This window comes from Eucyclogobius newberryi, unplaced genomic scaffold (assembly GCF_026437365.1).
Source record: "Eucyclogobius newberryi isolate DKJ021-1_F unplaced genomic scaffold, fEucNew1.0.hap1 SCAF_33, whole genome shotgun sequence".
Taxonomy (NCBI): domain Eukaryota; kingdom Metazoa; phylum Chordata; class Actinopteri; order Gobiiformes; family Gobiidae; genus Eucyclogobius; species Eucyclogobius newberryi.
The window spans coordinates 457,434-472,184 of NW_027315979.1; the positions used below are offsets into that span (position 1 = coordinate 457,434).

The 14,751-nt window shown below is 52.8% G+C and overlaps 1 protein-coding gene across 1 annotated transcript in view; it reads left to right on the plus strand.

Moving 5' to 3' along the window:
- LOC140375599 (sortilin-like) overlaps positions 1–11,574 on the plus strand; it is a 29,757-nt gene extending 18,183 nt beyond the window's left edge. The window contains exons 9-15 of the mRNA XM_072461876.1: positions 130–314; positions 2,838–3,039; positions 4,457–4,573; positions 7,752–7,860; positions 8,262–8,374; positions 9,137–9,272; positions 10,885–11,574. Of these exons, the coding sequence (XP_072317977.1) occupies positions 130–314; positions 2,838–3,039; positions 4,457–4,573; positions 7,752–7,860; positions 8,262–8,374; positions 9,137–9,272; positions 10,885–10,899 (877 nt within the window). The 3' untranslated portion in view covers positions 10,900–11,574. The remainder of the gene's footprint in view (positions 1–129; positions 315–2,837; positions 3,040–4,456; positions 4,574–7,751; positions 7,861–8,261; positions 8,375–9,136; positions 9,273–10,884) is intronic.
- The last annotated feature ends 3,177 nt before the right edge of the window (positions 11,575–14,751 follow it).

Below are 14,751 nucleotides of genomic sequence, written 5' to 3' on the forward strand. Positions count from 1 at the left end.
TCAGGTTCTAGTGTTGCTCCTCCTCTCAGGTTCTAGTGTTGCTCCTCCTCTCAGGTTCTAGTGTTGCTCCTCCTCTCAGGTTCTAGTGTTGCTCCTCCTCTCAGGTTCTAGTGTTGTTCCTCCTCTCAGGTACTCCGTGGATGAGGGTCAGTGTTGGCGCTCGTATAACTTCACGTCGGAGCCCTTTCACTTCAGCGGTCTGGACTCTGAGCCCGGCTCCAGGTCCATGAACCTGAGTCTTTGGGGCTACAGGAGCGACTACAGCCGCTGGGTCGTCATCACCATCGACCTGCAGAAGGTCCTCCACCGAGACTGTGAGTCATGACGTCACCACACGCTCTTTTACACAGAAATGCATTATAGTTCACCATGTAGAACTCTTTTACACAGAAATGCATTATAGTTCACCATGTAGAACTCTTTTACACAGAAATGCATTATAGTTCACCATGTAGAACTCTTTTACACAGAAATGCATTATAGTTCACCATGTAGAACTCTTTTACACAGAAATGCATTATAGTTCACCATGTAGAACTCTTTTACACAGAAATGCATTATAGTTCACCATGTAGAACTCTTTTACACAGAAAAGGCCGGCTTTTATTTTTGTTTTAATAATCACTTCATCATTTGTCCATTTGAACATCTTTCCTTTCACAAAATAAGCAACCAAATGATAATTCTGCCAATTACTTTGTGAAATGAGCTATGGGCGATATTGATAATTTTATATATATATATATATATATATATATATATATATATATATATATATATATATATATATATATATATATATATATATATATGCATTAATATTGTTTTTTATTCCCATAACAACAATATTATGTCAATTCAACAGAAATATGTTAAAACAGATCTTCAATTATTGAACAAATATGAAACGTCTGGTCAAATAAATCTCAAAAGTGCAAAAACATCACCTTTTACCTTTTATATAAGTTTACAACTTCTTTTTCATTTTCACTTGTAATCAACTCATTTTTTACAATTCATTTTTGCTCGAAATTATATACTTTATATTCAAATTGCAAAACATGTCACAGTCCACGATATAAACCATATACGAAGTAAAGAGTCAAGTAAACATTTAGATATTTTGTCCCAGTCGTAATAATCTCTGTCCAAGAATCAGTTCTAAAAACATTAGCGGAGGCGGAGCAGGAAGTAACGGAGGCGGAGCAGGAAGTCACGGAGGCGGAGCAGGAAGTCACGGAGGCGGAGCAGGAAGTCACGGAGGCGGAGCAGGAAGTCACGGAGGCGGAGCAGGAAGTAACGGAAACGGAGCAGGAAGTCACGGAAACGGAAACGGAGCAGGAAGTCACGGAAACGGAAACGGAGCAGGAAGTCACGGAAACGGAGCAGGAAGTCACGGAAACGGAGCAGGAAGTCACGGAAACGGAAACGGAGCAGGAAGTCACGGAAACGGAAACGGAGCAGGAAGTCACGGAAACGGAGCAGGAAGTCACGGAGGCGGAGCAGGAAGTCACGGAGGCGGAGCAGGAAGTCACGGAGGCGGAGCAGGAAGTAACGGAAACGGAGCAGGAAGTCACGGAAACGGATCAATGGATCAAACATCAAAGCCTCCGGTCAGGAGTGTCCCGGGTCAGGAGTGTCCCGGGTCAGGAGTGTCCCGGGTCAGGAGTGTCCCGGGTCAGGAGTGTCCCGGGTCAGGAGTGTCTCGGGTCAGGAGTGTCCCGGGTCAGGAGTGTTCCGGGTCAGGAGTGTCTCGGGTCAGGAGTGTCCCGGGTCAGGAGTGTCCGGGTCAGGAGTGTCTCGGGTCAGGAGTGTCCCGGGTCAGGAGTGTCTCGGGTCAGGAGTGTCCCGGGTCAGGAGTGTCCCGGGTCAGGAGTGTCCCGGGTCAGGAGTGTCCCGGGTCAGGAGTGTCTCGGGTCAGGAGTGTCCCGGGTCAGGAGTGTCTCGGGTCAGGAGTGTCCCGGGTCAGGAGTGTCTCGGGTCAGGAGTGTCCCGGGTCAGGAGTGTCCCGGGTCAGGAGTGTCTCGGGTCAGGAGTGTCCCGGGTCAGGAGTGTCCCGGGTCAGGAGTGTCCCGGGTCAGGAGTGTCCCGGGTCAGGAGTGTCTCGGGTCAGGAGTGTCCCGGGTCAGGAGTGTCCCGGGTCAGGAGTGTCCCGGGTCAGGAGTGTCCCGGGTCAGGAGTGTCTCGGGTCAGGAGTGTCCCGGGTCAGGAGTGTCCCGGGTCAGGAGTGTCCCGGGTCAGGAGTGTCTCGGGTCAGGAGTGTCCCGGGTCAGGAGTGTCTCGGGTCAGGAGTGTCCCGGGTCAGGAGTGTCCCGGGTCAGGAGTGTCCCGGGTCAGGAGTGTCTCACAAAATCCTCACGAACAAAAACTCGTCGTCTGTGATGCGTTTATTTCTTTTCTTTTCTGCACAATCAAAAGACGCTGCCATGTTCTGCCATGTGCGGGATGTGCGCGCTCAAAGACCGTGTCGGTCAGAGACGTGTTGGTCGCCCTCTGACTTCCATCTCGACCCGTCTCACCTGTTCCATTTGACCAATGAAGTTTGGCCCTCTTCTCTGGCCCCGCCCTCTCCCGCTCTGGCCCCGCCCTCTCCCGCTCCAGACTGAAGCATGACATAAATTATACATTTAACTTAAGGATTAGACTTTGTTCATAATTAGAAAATTAGGAATTTATACTAAGGATTCAGATTGTAATTACATTAATTTAATACTTATTTATACTTAAACAAAAAATGACTTCTTAATTCATTCCATTATTGCTCTAACACAGATTCTGCTGTGGCTCTGAACAACATGACGTTACATTTGAAACACGAGCCTCTTCTGTCTGTGCAGGTGCAGAGGAGGACTTTGTGCAGTGGCTCTCTCACTTGGGCCCCTCGGCCTCGGGCCCCTTGGGCCCCTCAGACGGATGTGTTCTAGGGTTTATGGAGACGTTCCTTCGTCTGAGGAAAGGAGCTGTTTGTTATAAAGGCAAAGACTTCAAGAGTGAGACTGATGTGGCCCCGTGTCTCTGCACCGCCGACGACTATCACTGGTATGTGCAGCACAGGGGCCACGGTCAGGGGACATGTGCAGCACAGGGGCCACGGTCAGGGGACATATGCAGTATGTATATGTATATATATATATGTATGTATGTATGTATGTATATATATACGTATATATGTATATATATATATATATATATATATATGTATATATATGTATATATATGTATATATATATGTATATATATATATATGTATATATATATATATATATATATATATATATATATATACATATATATATATATACATACATACATACATATATATATATACATATATATATATATGTATATATATATATATATATGTATATATATGTATATATATGTATATATATATATATGTATATATATGAAGCAACATTAATTCGAAGATTTTTCCATAAATGAAAGAAATAAAGATTTTGGATCGTTTTTGACTGAAAATGTGTAAAAATTCAGATTTTTCCTCATTTGAGTTAAAACTGAAATAAATCAGGAAAATTTATGTCTCACACATTTATGTCTCACACATTATGTCTCACACATTATGTCTCACACATTATGTCTCACACATTATGTCTCACACATTATGTCTCACACATTATGTCTCACATTATGTCTCACATTATGTCTCACACATTATGTCTCACATTATGTCTCACATTTATGTCTCACATTTATGTCTCACATTTATGTCTCACACATTATGTCTCACACATTATGTCTCACACATTTATGTCTCACACATTTATGTCTCACACATTTATGTCTCACACATTATGTCTCACATTATGTCTCACATTTATGTCTCACACATTATGTCTCACATTTATGTCTCACACTTAAGTCTCACACTTAAGTCTCATACATTATGTCTCACACATTATGTCTCACACATTATGTCTCACATTTATGTCTCACATTTATGTCTCACACATGATGTCTCACACATTATGTCTCACACATTATGTCTCACACATTATGTCTCACACATTATGTCTCATACATTTATGTCTCACACATTATGTCTCACACATTATGTCTCATACATTATGTCTCACATTTATGTCTCACATTTATGTCTCACACATTATGTCTCACACATTATGTCTCACACATTATGTCTCACACATTATGTCTCACACATTATGTCTCACACATTATGTCTCATACATTTATGTCTCACATTTATGTCTCATACATTATGTCTCACACATTATGTCTCACACATTATGTCTCACGCAGATTTTACCGTTTTCTGGGTTTCCAGATGAAAGGAGCAGACGGACCATAAAAAGATGAAAACAATGACATTTTGCCTGTAGTGTGTTTATTATACATTATTTGTACTTTGGGTGTGTCCGTCTCGATCACAATGACTCGTCTTGTTTTTAAAGTCCGTTCACGTTCTTTTCCTCAGTGACTTTGGTTTTTACCGTCCGGAGAACAGCTCTGAGTGTGAGGAGCAGGAGGAGCTGAAGGGACGAGCGCTGCACTTCTGTCTGAACGGCAGCACCGAGCAGCTCCAGAGCAGCGGGTGAGCCACACCCCCTCCTCCACACAGCCACGCCCACAGAGGGTCCTCCACACAGCCACGCCCACAGAGGGTCCTCCACACAACCACGCCCACAGAGGGTCCTGGGCCCACAGAGGGTCCTGGGCTCACAGAGGGTCCTGGGCGCCCAGAGGAGGGTCCTGGGCCCAGAGGGTCCTGGGCTCACAGAGGGTCCTGGGCCCACAGAGGGTCCTGGGCCCACAGAGGGTCCTGGGCTCACAGAGGGTCCTGGGCCCACAGAGGGTCCTGGGCTCACAGAGGAGGGTCCTGGGCCCACAGAGGGTCCTGGGCTCACAGAGGGTCCTGGGCCCACAGAGGGTCCTGGGCCCACAGAGGGTCCTGGGCTCACAGAGGAGGGTCCTGGGCCCACAGAGGGTCCTGGGCCCACAGAGGGTCCTGGGCCCACAGAGGGTCCTGGGCTCACAGAGGAGGGTCCTGGGCCCACAGAGGGTCCTGGGCCCACAGAGGGTCCTGGGCTCACAGAGGAGGGTCCTGGGCCCACAGAGGGTCCTGGGCCCACAGAGGGTCCTGGGCTCACAGAGGGTCCTGGGCGCCCAGAGGAGGGTCCTGGGCCCAGAGGGTCCTGGGCTCACAGAGGGTCCTGGGCCCACAGAGGGTCCTGGGCCCACAGAGGGTCCTGGGCTCACAGAGGGTCCTGGGCCCACAGAGGGTCCTGGGCTCACAGAGGGTCCTGGGCTCACAGAGGAGGGTCCTGGGCCCACAGAGGGTCCTGGGCCCACAGAGGGTCCTTGGCCCACAGAGGGTCCTGGGCCCACAGAGGGTCCTGGGCTCACAGAGGAGGGTCCTGGGCCCACAGAGGGTCCTGGGCCCACAGAGGGTCCTGGGCTCACAGAGGAGGGTCCTGGGCCCACAGAGGGTCCTGGGCCCACAGAGGGTCCTGGGCCCACAGAGGGTCCTGGGCTCACAGAGGGTCCTGGGCCCACAGAGGGTCCTGGGCCCACAGAGGGTCCTGGGCTCACAGAGGGTCCTGGGCCCACAGAGGGTCCTGGGCTCACAGAGGGTCCTGGGCCCACAGAGGGTCCTGGGCCCACAGAGGCTCAGGATCACCATGGTAACCAATATTCATACATCTCCATTGAGCTCCATCTGTTCAAACATCTGCGATCAGTGATAGTTTAAGTTCTTATTCCACGTAATATGCAGTACAGATGCAGTACAGATGCAGTACAGACGCAGTACAGACGCAGTACAGATGCAGTACAGATGCAGTACAGATGCAGTACAGATGCAGTACAGGCGCAGTACAGATGCAGTACAGATGCAGTACAGATGCAGTACAGACGCAGTACAGACGCAGTACAGATGCAGTACAGATGCAGTACAGATGCAGTACAGATGCAGTACAGGCGCAGTACAGATGCAGTACAGATGCAGTACAGATGCAGTACAGATGCAGTACAGACGCAGTACAGATGCAGTACAGATGCAGTACAGACGCAGTACAGACGCAGTACAGGCGCAGTACAGACGCAGTACAGACGCAGTACAGACGCAGTACAAATGCAGTACAAATGCAGTACAGACGCAGTACAGACGCAGTACAGATGCAGTACAGACGCAGTACAAATGCAGTACAAATGCAGTACAGACGCAGTACAGACGCAGTACAGATGCAGTACAGACGCAGTACAAACGCAGTACAGACGCAGTACATACGCAGTACAGACGCAGTACAGATGCAGTACAGATGCAGTACAGACGCAGTACAGACGCAGTACAGGCGCAGTACAGACGCAGTACAGACGCAGTACAGACGCAGTACAAATGCAGTACAGACGCAGTACAGACGCAGTACAGACGCAGTACAGATGCAGTACAGATGCAGTACAGACGCAGTACAGATGCAGTACAGATGCAGTACAGACGCAGTACAGATGCAGTACAGATGCAGTACAGGCGCAGTACAGGCGCAGTACAGACGCAGTACAGACGCAGTACAGACGCAGTACAGACGCAGTACAAATGCAGTACAAATGCAGTACAGACGCAGTACAGACGCAGTACAGATGCAGTACAGACGCAGTACAAATGCAGTACAAATGCAGTACAGACGCAGTACAGACGCAGTACAGATGCAGTACAGACGCAGTACAAATGCAGTACAAATGCAGTACAGACGCAGTACAGACGCAGTACAGACGCAGTACAGACGCAGTACAAATGCAGTACAAATGCAGTACAAATGCAGTACAGACGCAGTACATACGCAGTACATACGCAGTACAGACGCAGTACAGATGCAGTACAGACGCAGTACAAATGCAGTACAAATGCAGTACAGACGCAGTACAGACGCAGTACAGACGCAGTACAGACGCAGTACAAATGCAGTACAAATGCAGTACAAATGCAGTACAGACGCAGTACATACGCAGTACAGACGCAGTACAGATGCAGTACAGACGCAGTACAGACGCAGGTCAGATGCAGGTCAGATGCAGGTCAGATAAAGGTCAGATAAAGGTCAGATAAAGGTCAGATGCAGTAATATGAAACAAAATGTCAGATGTCCAGTATTAAAAAGGTCATTTTTAAGTTACTTATTCAACCCAGCAGCAAATCTTATTATATTACAAAAAGTATAAACCTCACTATTGTTCCATCTTTTATTTTATGGCTATAGTAATCACACTTGTGGCTCCGCCTCCACAGTTTGCTGAATGTCTCAACTCTTTCTTTTAATCATCATAATCTATTGTCTGGAGTAGGAACAAAGAAATGTACCAAGAGAAATCAAATGGGCTCCAAGAGGCTAATGCCACTTTAATGAAGCGTGCGAGCCGGTGGCATCACAGCAGGAGAGGGCCCTTTATTACATCTGACCGTTATTACATCTGACCTTTACCTCTTTTATTACATCTGACCTTTACCTCTTTTATTACATCTGACCTTTACCTCTTTTATTACATCTGACCTTTACCTCTTTTATTACATCTGACCTTTACCTCTTTTATTACATCTGACCTTTACCTCTTTTATTACATCTGACCTTTACCTCTTTTATTACATCTGACCTTTACCTCTTTTATTACATCTGACCTTTACCTCTTTTGTGCCTCAATTCATCTCCAAGGGTCTTAACTCTCCCCCGAAACCTCCTATAGTCATATTTGTGTACTTTTCTAAATGTACTTTGAAGCTACCGGAAGATTCCTGGGGATCGTTGTGTTGGAGGGTTCCAGCCGGTCAGGAAGGAGACTGACCTGAGGAGGAAGTGCCTCAGCGACGCCCAAACGCCCAGTGCCACGGTCAGATCTTATTGACAATTCAAGAAACACGCTGTGAATTTGCAGGATGTGTTCTCCCGAGCAAACAAACACACTGTGTCCACTAAAGGATCTTTGTAAGCCTCACATGTGGTTGTTGTGGTCACAGAACTGGACGTTGGCTGACCACACGGAGCAGCTCTGAAAGTTCTCAAACGGGTGAAGTCAAGATGAGAAAATGAAAGCGACGCGTCATAATAAATACATCATGACCCAGAACGCTCTGAATGAGACTGACCTTCTTCATGTCTTCTTCATGTCTTCTTCATGTCTTCTTCATGTCTTCTTCATGTCTTCTTCATGTCTTCTTCATGTCTTCTTCATGTCTTCTTCATGTCTTCTTCATGTCTTCTTCATGTCTTCTTCATGTCTTCTGTGCACAGCCGGTCTCCAACTCCACCAGCACTGCCCTCATCGTCCTGGTTGTCATAGCGATCCTTCTGTCCAGCGCCGTCGCTGGAGTTTGGCTCGTCAAAAAGTACATTTGTGGAGGACGGTGAGCGACTGTCCTCAGCTGTGTCCTGTGTCTGTGACTCTGGTGTGGCCCGTCTGTGGCTCGTCTGTGACTCGTCTGTGGCTTGTCTGACTCGTCTGTGGCCCGTCTGTGGCTCATCTGTGACTCGTCTGTGGTTCGTCTGTGACTCGTCTGTGGCTTGTCTGACTCGTCTGTGGCTCGTCTGTGGCTCATCTGTGACTCGTCTGTGGTTCGTCTGTGACTCGTCTGTGGCTTGTCTGACTCGTCTGTGGCCCGTCTGTGGTTCTTCTGTGACTCGTCTGTGGCTCGTCTGTGGTTCGTCTGTGACTCGTCTGTGGCTCGTCTGTGGCTCGTCTGTGGCTCGTCTGTGACTCGTCTGTGGCTCGTCTGTGGCTCGTCTGTGGTTCGTCTGTGACTCGTCTGTGGCTCGTCTGTGACTCGTCTGTGGCTCGTCTGTGGCTCGTCTGTGGCTCGTCTGTGGTTCGTCTGTGGCTCGTCTGTGGCTCGTCTGTGGCTCGTCTGTGACTCGTCTGTGGCTCGTCTGTGGTTCTTCTGTGACTCGTCTGTGGCTCGTCTGTGGCTCGTCTGTGACTCGTCTGTGGCTCGTCTGTGACTCGTCTGTGGCTCGTCTGTGGTTCTTCTGTGACTCGTCTGTGGCTCGTCTGTGACTCGTCTGTGGCTCGTCTGTGGTTCTTCTGTGACTCGTCTGTGGCTCGTCTGTGGCTCGTCTGTGGCTCGTCTGTGACTCGTCTGTGACTCGTCTGTGACTCTGGTCTGTGGCAGGTTCCTGGTGCACAGATACTCTGAGATGAGGGACAACGTAGAAGCAAATCAGATCGAGGGAGTGGACGATGTGGACGATGTGGACACAAACTACTTGGAGACGGGGAAAGCGCGCTACAATGAAAACTCAGATCAGGTATTTCATACATGACACGTGTGTGATGAGGTCACTGACCACACGAGGCTGAAGGGTCAGGAGGTCACACCCTCCTCTGCCCTCACAGAGCTGAAGGGTCAGGAGGTCACACCCTCCTCTGCCCTCACAGAGCTGAAGGGTCAGGAGGTCACACCCTCCTCTGCCCTCACAGAGCTGAAGGGTCAGGGTGAGGCGGGGGACAGTGCACTTGTGCCAGGACAGAGCTTTGATTGACAGCTCTGTGAGGATGAAGGACGGAGGAATTCTTCATATTTAAAGGTGGAATGGACGATTTTTTTCAGCAATTTTTTTTCATCATATTTCCTCGTGGCGTGGACGACCCATTTGTCCTGCCACGTATCAATCATAAAACGCACCTGTCGCTCACCTGCAGCCGCGTCAGGCTCGTCCCCACGTTTCCGCGTGTCTAAGCGCATGGATCTATCATAATATAGTTCCCTCAGTGACGGGACAAAATGAAGACGGAGAAAGACAGTTGGAGCTGACTCAGAAGAGACGGAAATCTACGGGAGATGAGAGATGCGATGTGATCCACGCGCTAATAAACAAGGGAGTGTCTGCAGAGCCGCGGCGCGCGGCAGAAAAAGCCATGTTATTTTTGTTCCGGCCGCGCGCCGCGGGGCTCCGGAAACTGCGCCGCTATTTGACCGCGTTTTAGCGCCGTTTTAGACCGCGCCAGGTTAAGGTTAAGGTTGGGGTTAGCCATGAGGCTATAACGGGCTATAAGGGAAATGCCGCGGTCCCTGAAACTGCGCGGCCATTTGACCGTGCCGCGGCTCTCCGGCCACGGCCAATAAACAAACGCACGTGTGTGTTGTATCAGTCCGCACGGGGGAGTGGCATGAGCACGGGGGAGTGGCATGTGCTCGGGGGAGTGGCATGTGCACGGGGGAGTGGCATGAGCACGGGGGAGTGGCATGTGCACGGGGGAGTGGCATGTGCACGGGGGAGTGGCATGTGCACGGGGGAGTGGCATGAGCACGGGGGAGTGGCATGTGCACGGGGGAGTGGCATGTGCACGGGGGAGTGGCATGTGCACGGGGGAGTGGCATGAGCACGGGGGAGTGGCATGTGCACGGGGGAGTGGCATGAGCACGGGGGAGTGGCATGAGCACGGGGGAGTGGCATGAGCACGGGGGAGTGGCATGAGCACGGGGGAGTGGCATGAGCACGGGGGAGTGGCATGTGCAGGGGGGAGTGGCATGTGCAGGGGGGAGTGGCATGAGCAGGGGGGAGTGGCATGAGCAGGGGGGAGTGGCATGAGCACGGGGGAGTGGCATGTGCACGGGGGAGTGGCATGTGCACGGGGGAGTGGCATGAGCACGGGGGAGTGGCATGAGCACGGGGGAGTGGCATGAGCACGGGGGAGTGGCATGAGCACGGGGGAGTGGCATGAGCACGGGGGAGTGGCATGTGCAGGAGTGGCATGTGCAGGGGGGAGTGGCATGTGCAGGGGGGAGTGGCATGTGCAGGGGGGAGTGGCTTTATGCCGTGACTGCTCCACAAACATGTTTATTATTGTCTTCATGTCACGCACATTGTAACATTGAATCGTTCCATGTATTTTCTGTGTTTCTCCCGCTCTTGGCAGGATCTGCTGGTGTAGCGATGCTAACAGAAGCTAACAGAAGCTAACAGAAGCTAACAGAAGCTAACAGAAGCTAACAGAAGCTAACAGAAGCTAACCCCGGTGCTCCAGCTCCTGCACATGAACGTCTGCGTCTGAGAGGAATGGAATGATCGTCCAAAGGAGATGAAGAACAAGAGAAGGAGGAAGAGGAGCAGAAGAACAGATGAAATCTTTGTGTGGAATATTGAGGCAGAATTATGATGGAAACACAGCGTGTCATTGACCTGAGATATTGGTCAGAAATATGGTTATTATATTAGAACTTTTGCTTTCACAGTTTTCTGAGGTTTTCATTGATTTCATGGATATATTTTAACTTTTTTTGGACCTGTCAAAAGTCAGTCCCCCAGCTCGGTGGTCCTGACCAGGCCGAGCTCCAGGTCCTGCCCTGCCCTGTCCTGCCCTGCCCTGTCCTCAGGACGGGTTTGACCCCAGAGGCTCTGGTGGTTCAAGGGTGAAATTCCCTGTGATGATGAATAAACTTCAGATGTTTTATTCAGACGTTTGAACTATTTTAATTCACTTCAAATCATTTTTAAAATCCTCATTCGTTTCCAGTAGTCCTCAGCTCTGGCCGTCTCGTCCCGTCTCGTCCCGTCCCGTCTCGTCCCGTCCCGTCTCGTCACGTTTCGTCACGTCCCGTCCCGTCACGTCCCGTCTCATCTCGTCCCGTCTCGTCACGTCTCATCTCGTCCCGTCACGTCCCGTCACGTTTCGTCACGTCACGTCTCGTCACGTCCCGTCTCGTCCCGTCCCGTCTCGTCACGTTTCGTCACGTCCCGTCACGTCCCGTCTCATCTCGTCCCGTCACGTCATGTTTCGTCTCGTCTCGTCCCGTCTCGTCCCGTCTCATCTCGTCCCGTCACGTCACGTCACGTTTCGTCACGTCACGTCCCGTCACGTCCCGTTTCGTCTCGTCCCGTTTCGTCACGTCTCGTCCCGTCTCATCTCGTCCCGTCCCGTCTCATCTCGTCCCGTCTCATCTCGTCCCGTCTCGTCACGTCATGTTTCGTCACGTCCCGTCTCGTCCCGTCTCGTCTCGTCCCGTCTCGTCCCGTCTCATCTCGTCCCGTCACGTCCCGTCACGTTTCGTCACGTCACGTCCCGTCTCGTCACGTCCCGTTTCGTCTCGTCCCGTTTCGTCACGTTTCGTCACGTCTCGTCCCGTCTCATCTCGTCCCGTCCCGTCTCATCTCGTCCCGTCTCATCTCGTCCCGTCCCGTCACGTCCCGTCACGTTTCGTCACGTCCCGTCACGTCCCGTTTCGTCTCGTCCCGTTTCGTCACGTTTCGTCCCGTCTCGTCCCGTCTCATCTCGTCCCGTCCCGTCTCATCTCGTCCCGTCTCATCTCGTCCCGTCTCGTCACGTCATGTTTCGTCACGTCCCATCTCGTCTCGTCTCGTCTCGTCCCGTCTCGTCCCGTCTCATCTCGTCCCGTCACGTCTCGTCACGTCCCGTTTCGTCTCGTCCCGTTTCGTCACGTTTCGTCACGTCTCGTCCCGTCTCATCTCGTCCCGTCCCGTCTCATCTCGTCCCGTCTCATCTCGTCCCGTCCCGTCTCATCCCGTCACGTCCCGTCACGTTTCGTCACGTCCCGTCTCGTCCCGTCTCGTCACGTCCCGTCTCGTCCCGTCTCGTCACGTCCCGTCCCGTCACGTCCCGTCTCGTCCCGTCTCGTCCCGTCCCGTCTCGTCCCGTCTCGTCCCATCTCGTCCCGTCACGTCCCGTCCCGTCTCGTCCCGTCCCGTCTCGTCCCATCTCGTCCCGTCCCGTCACGTTTCGTCACGTCCCGTCTCGTCACGTCCCGTCACGTCACGTCCCATCTCGTCCCGTCTCGTCCCGTCTCGTCACGTCCCGTCTCGTCACGTCCCGTCTCGTCCCGTCTCGTCACGTCCCGTCTCGTCCCGTCTCGTCACGTCCCGTCACGTCCCGTCCCGTCTCGTCACGTCCCGTCTCGTCTCGTCACGTCCCGTTTCGTCTCGTCCCGTTTCGTCACGTTTCGTCACGTCTCGTCTCGTCCCGTCTCATCTCGTCCCGTCTCGTCACGTTTCGTCACGTCCCGTCTCATCCCGTCACGTCCCGTCACGTTTCGTCACGTCCCGTCTCGTCCCGTCTCGTCCCGTCTCGTCACGTCCCGTCTCGTCACGTCCCGTCTCGTCCCGTCTCGTCACGTCCCGTCTCGTCCCGTCTCGTCATGTCCCGTTTCGTCTCGTCACGTCTCGTCCCGTCTCGTCCCGTCCCGTCTCGTCTCGTCCCGTCCCGTCTCGTCCCATCTCGTCCCGTCACGTTTCGTCACGTCCCGTCTCGTCACGTCCCGTTTCGTCTCGTCCCGTTTCGTCCCGTTTCGTCACGTCTCGTCTCGTCCCGTCTCATCTCGTCCCGTCCCGTCTCATCTCGTCTCATCTCGTCCCGTCTCGTCACGTTTCGTCACGTCCCGTCTCATCCCGTCCCGTCACGTTTCGTCACGTCACGTCCCATCTCGTCCCGTCTCGTCCCGTCACGTCCCGTCTCGTCCCGTTTCGTCACGTCTCGTCCCGTCTCATCTCGTCCCGTCTCATCTCGTCCCGTCTCATCTCGTCCCGTCCCGTCTCATCCCGTCACGTCCCGTCACGTTTCGTCACGTCCCGTCACGTTTCGTCTCGTCCCGTCTCGTCACGTCCCGTCTCGTCCCGTCTCGTCACGTCCCGTCTCGTCTCGTCACGTCCCGTCTCGTCCCGTCTCGTCACGTCCCGTCCCGTCTCGTCACGTCCCGTCTCGTCCCGTCTCGTCCCGTCTCGTCCCGTCTCGTCCCATCTCGTCCCGTCACGTCCCGTCTCGTCCCGTCCCGTCTCGTCCCATCTCGTCCCGTCCCGTCACGTCCCGTTTCGTCTCGTCCCGTTTCGTCACGTTTCGTCACGTCTCGTCCCGTCTCATCTCGTCCCGTCTCGTCACGTTTCGTCACGTCCCGTCTCATCCCGTCACGTCCCGTCACGTTTCGTCACGTCACGTCCCATCTCGTCCCGTCTCGTCCCGTCACGTCCCGTCTCGTCCCGTCTCGTCACGTCCCGTCTCGTCCCGTCTCGTCACGTCCCGTCTCGTCCCGTCTCGTCATGTCCCGTTTCGTCTCGTCACGTCTCGTCACGTCTCGTCCCGTCCCGTCTCGTCTCGTCCCGTCCCGTCTCGTCCCATCTCGTCCCGTCACGTTTCGTCACGTCCCGTCTCGTCACGTCCCGTTTCGTCTCGTCCCGTTTCGTCCCGTTTCGTCACGTCTCGTCTCGTCCCGTCTCATCTCGTCCCGTCTCGTCCCGTCTCATCTCGTCTCATCTCGTCCCGTCACGTTTCGTCACGTCCCGTCTCATCCCGTCCCGTCACGTTTTGTCACGTCACGTCCCATCTCGTCCCGTCTCGTCCCGTCACGTCCCGTCTCGTCCCGTCTCATCACGTCCCGTCCCGTCTCGTCACGTCCCGTCTCGTCCCGTCTCGTCACGTCCCGTCTCGTCCCGTCACGTCCCGTCACGTTTCGTCACGTCCCATCTCGTCCCGTCTCGTCCCGTCACGTCCCGTCTCGTCCCGTCTCATCACGTCCCGTCTCGTCCCGTCCCGTCACGTCCCGTCTCGTCCCGTCTCGTCCCGTCTCGTCACGTCCCGTCTCGTCCCGTCTCGTCACGTCCCGTCTCGTCCCGTCACGTCCCGTCCCGTCTCGTCACGTCCCGTCTCGTCTCGTCACGTCCCGTTTCGTCTCGTCACGTCTCGTCCCGTCTCGTCCCGTCTCGTCCCGTCTCGTCACGTCCCGTCTCGTCCCGTCTCGTCACGTCCCGTCTCGTCCCGTCTCATCTCGTCCCGTCTCGT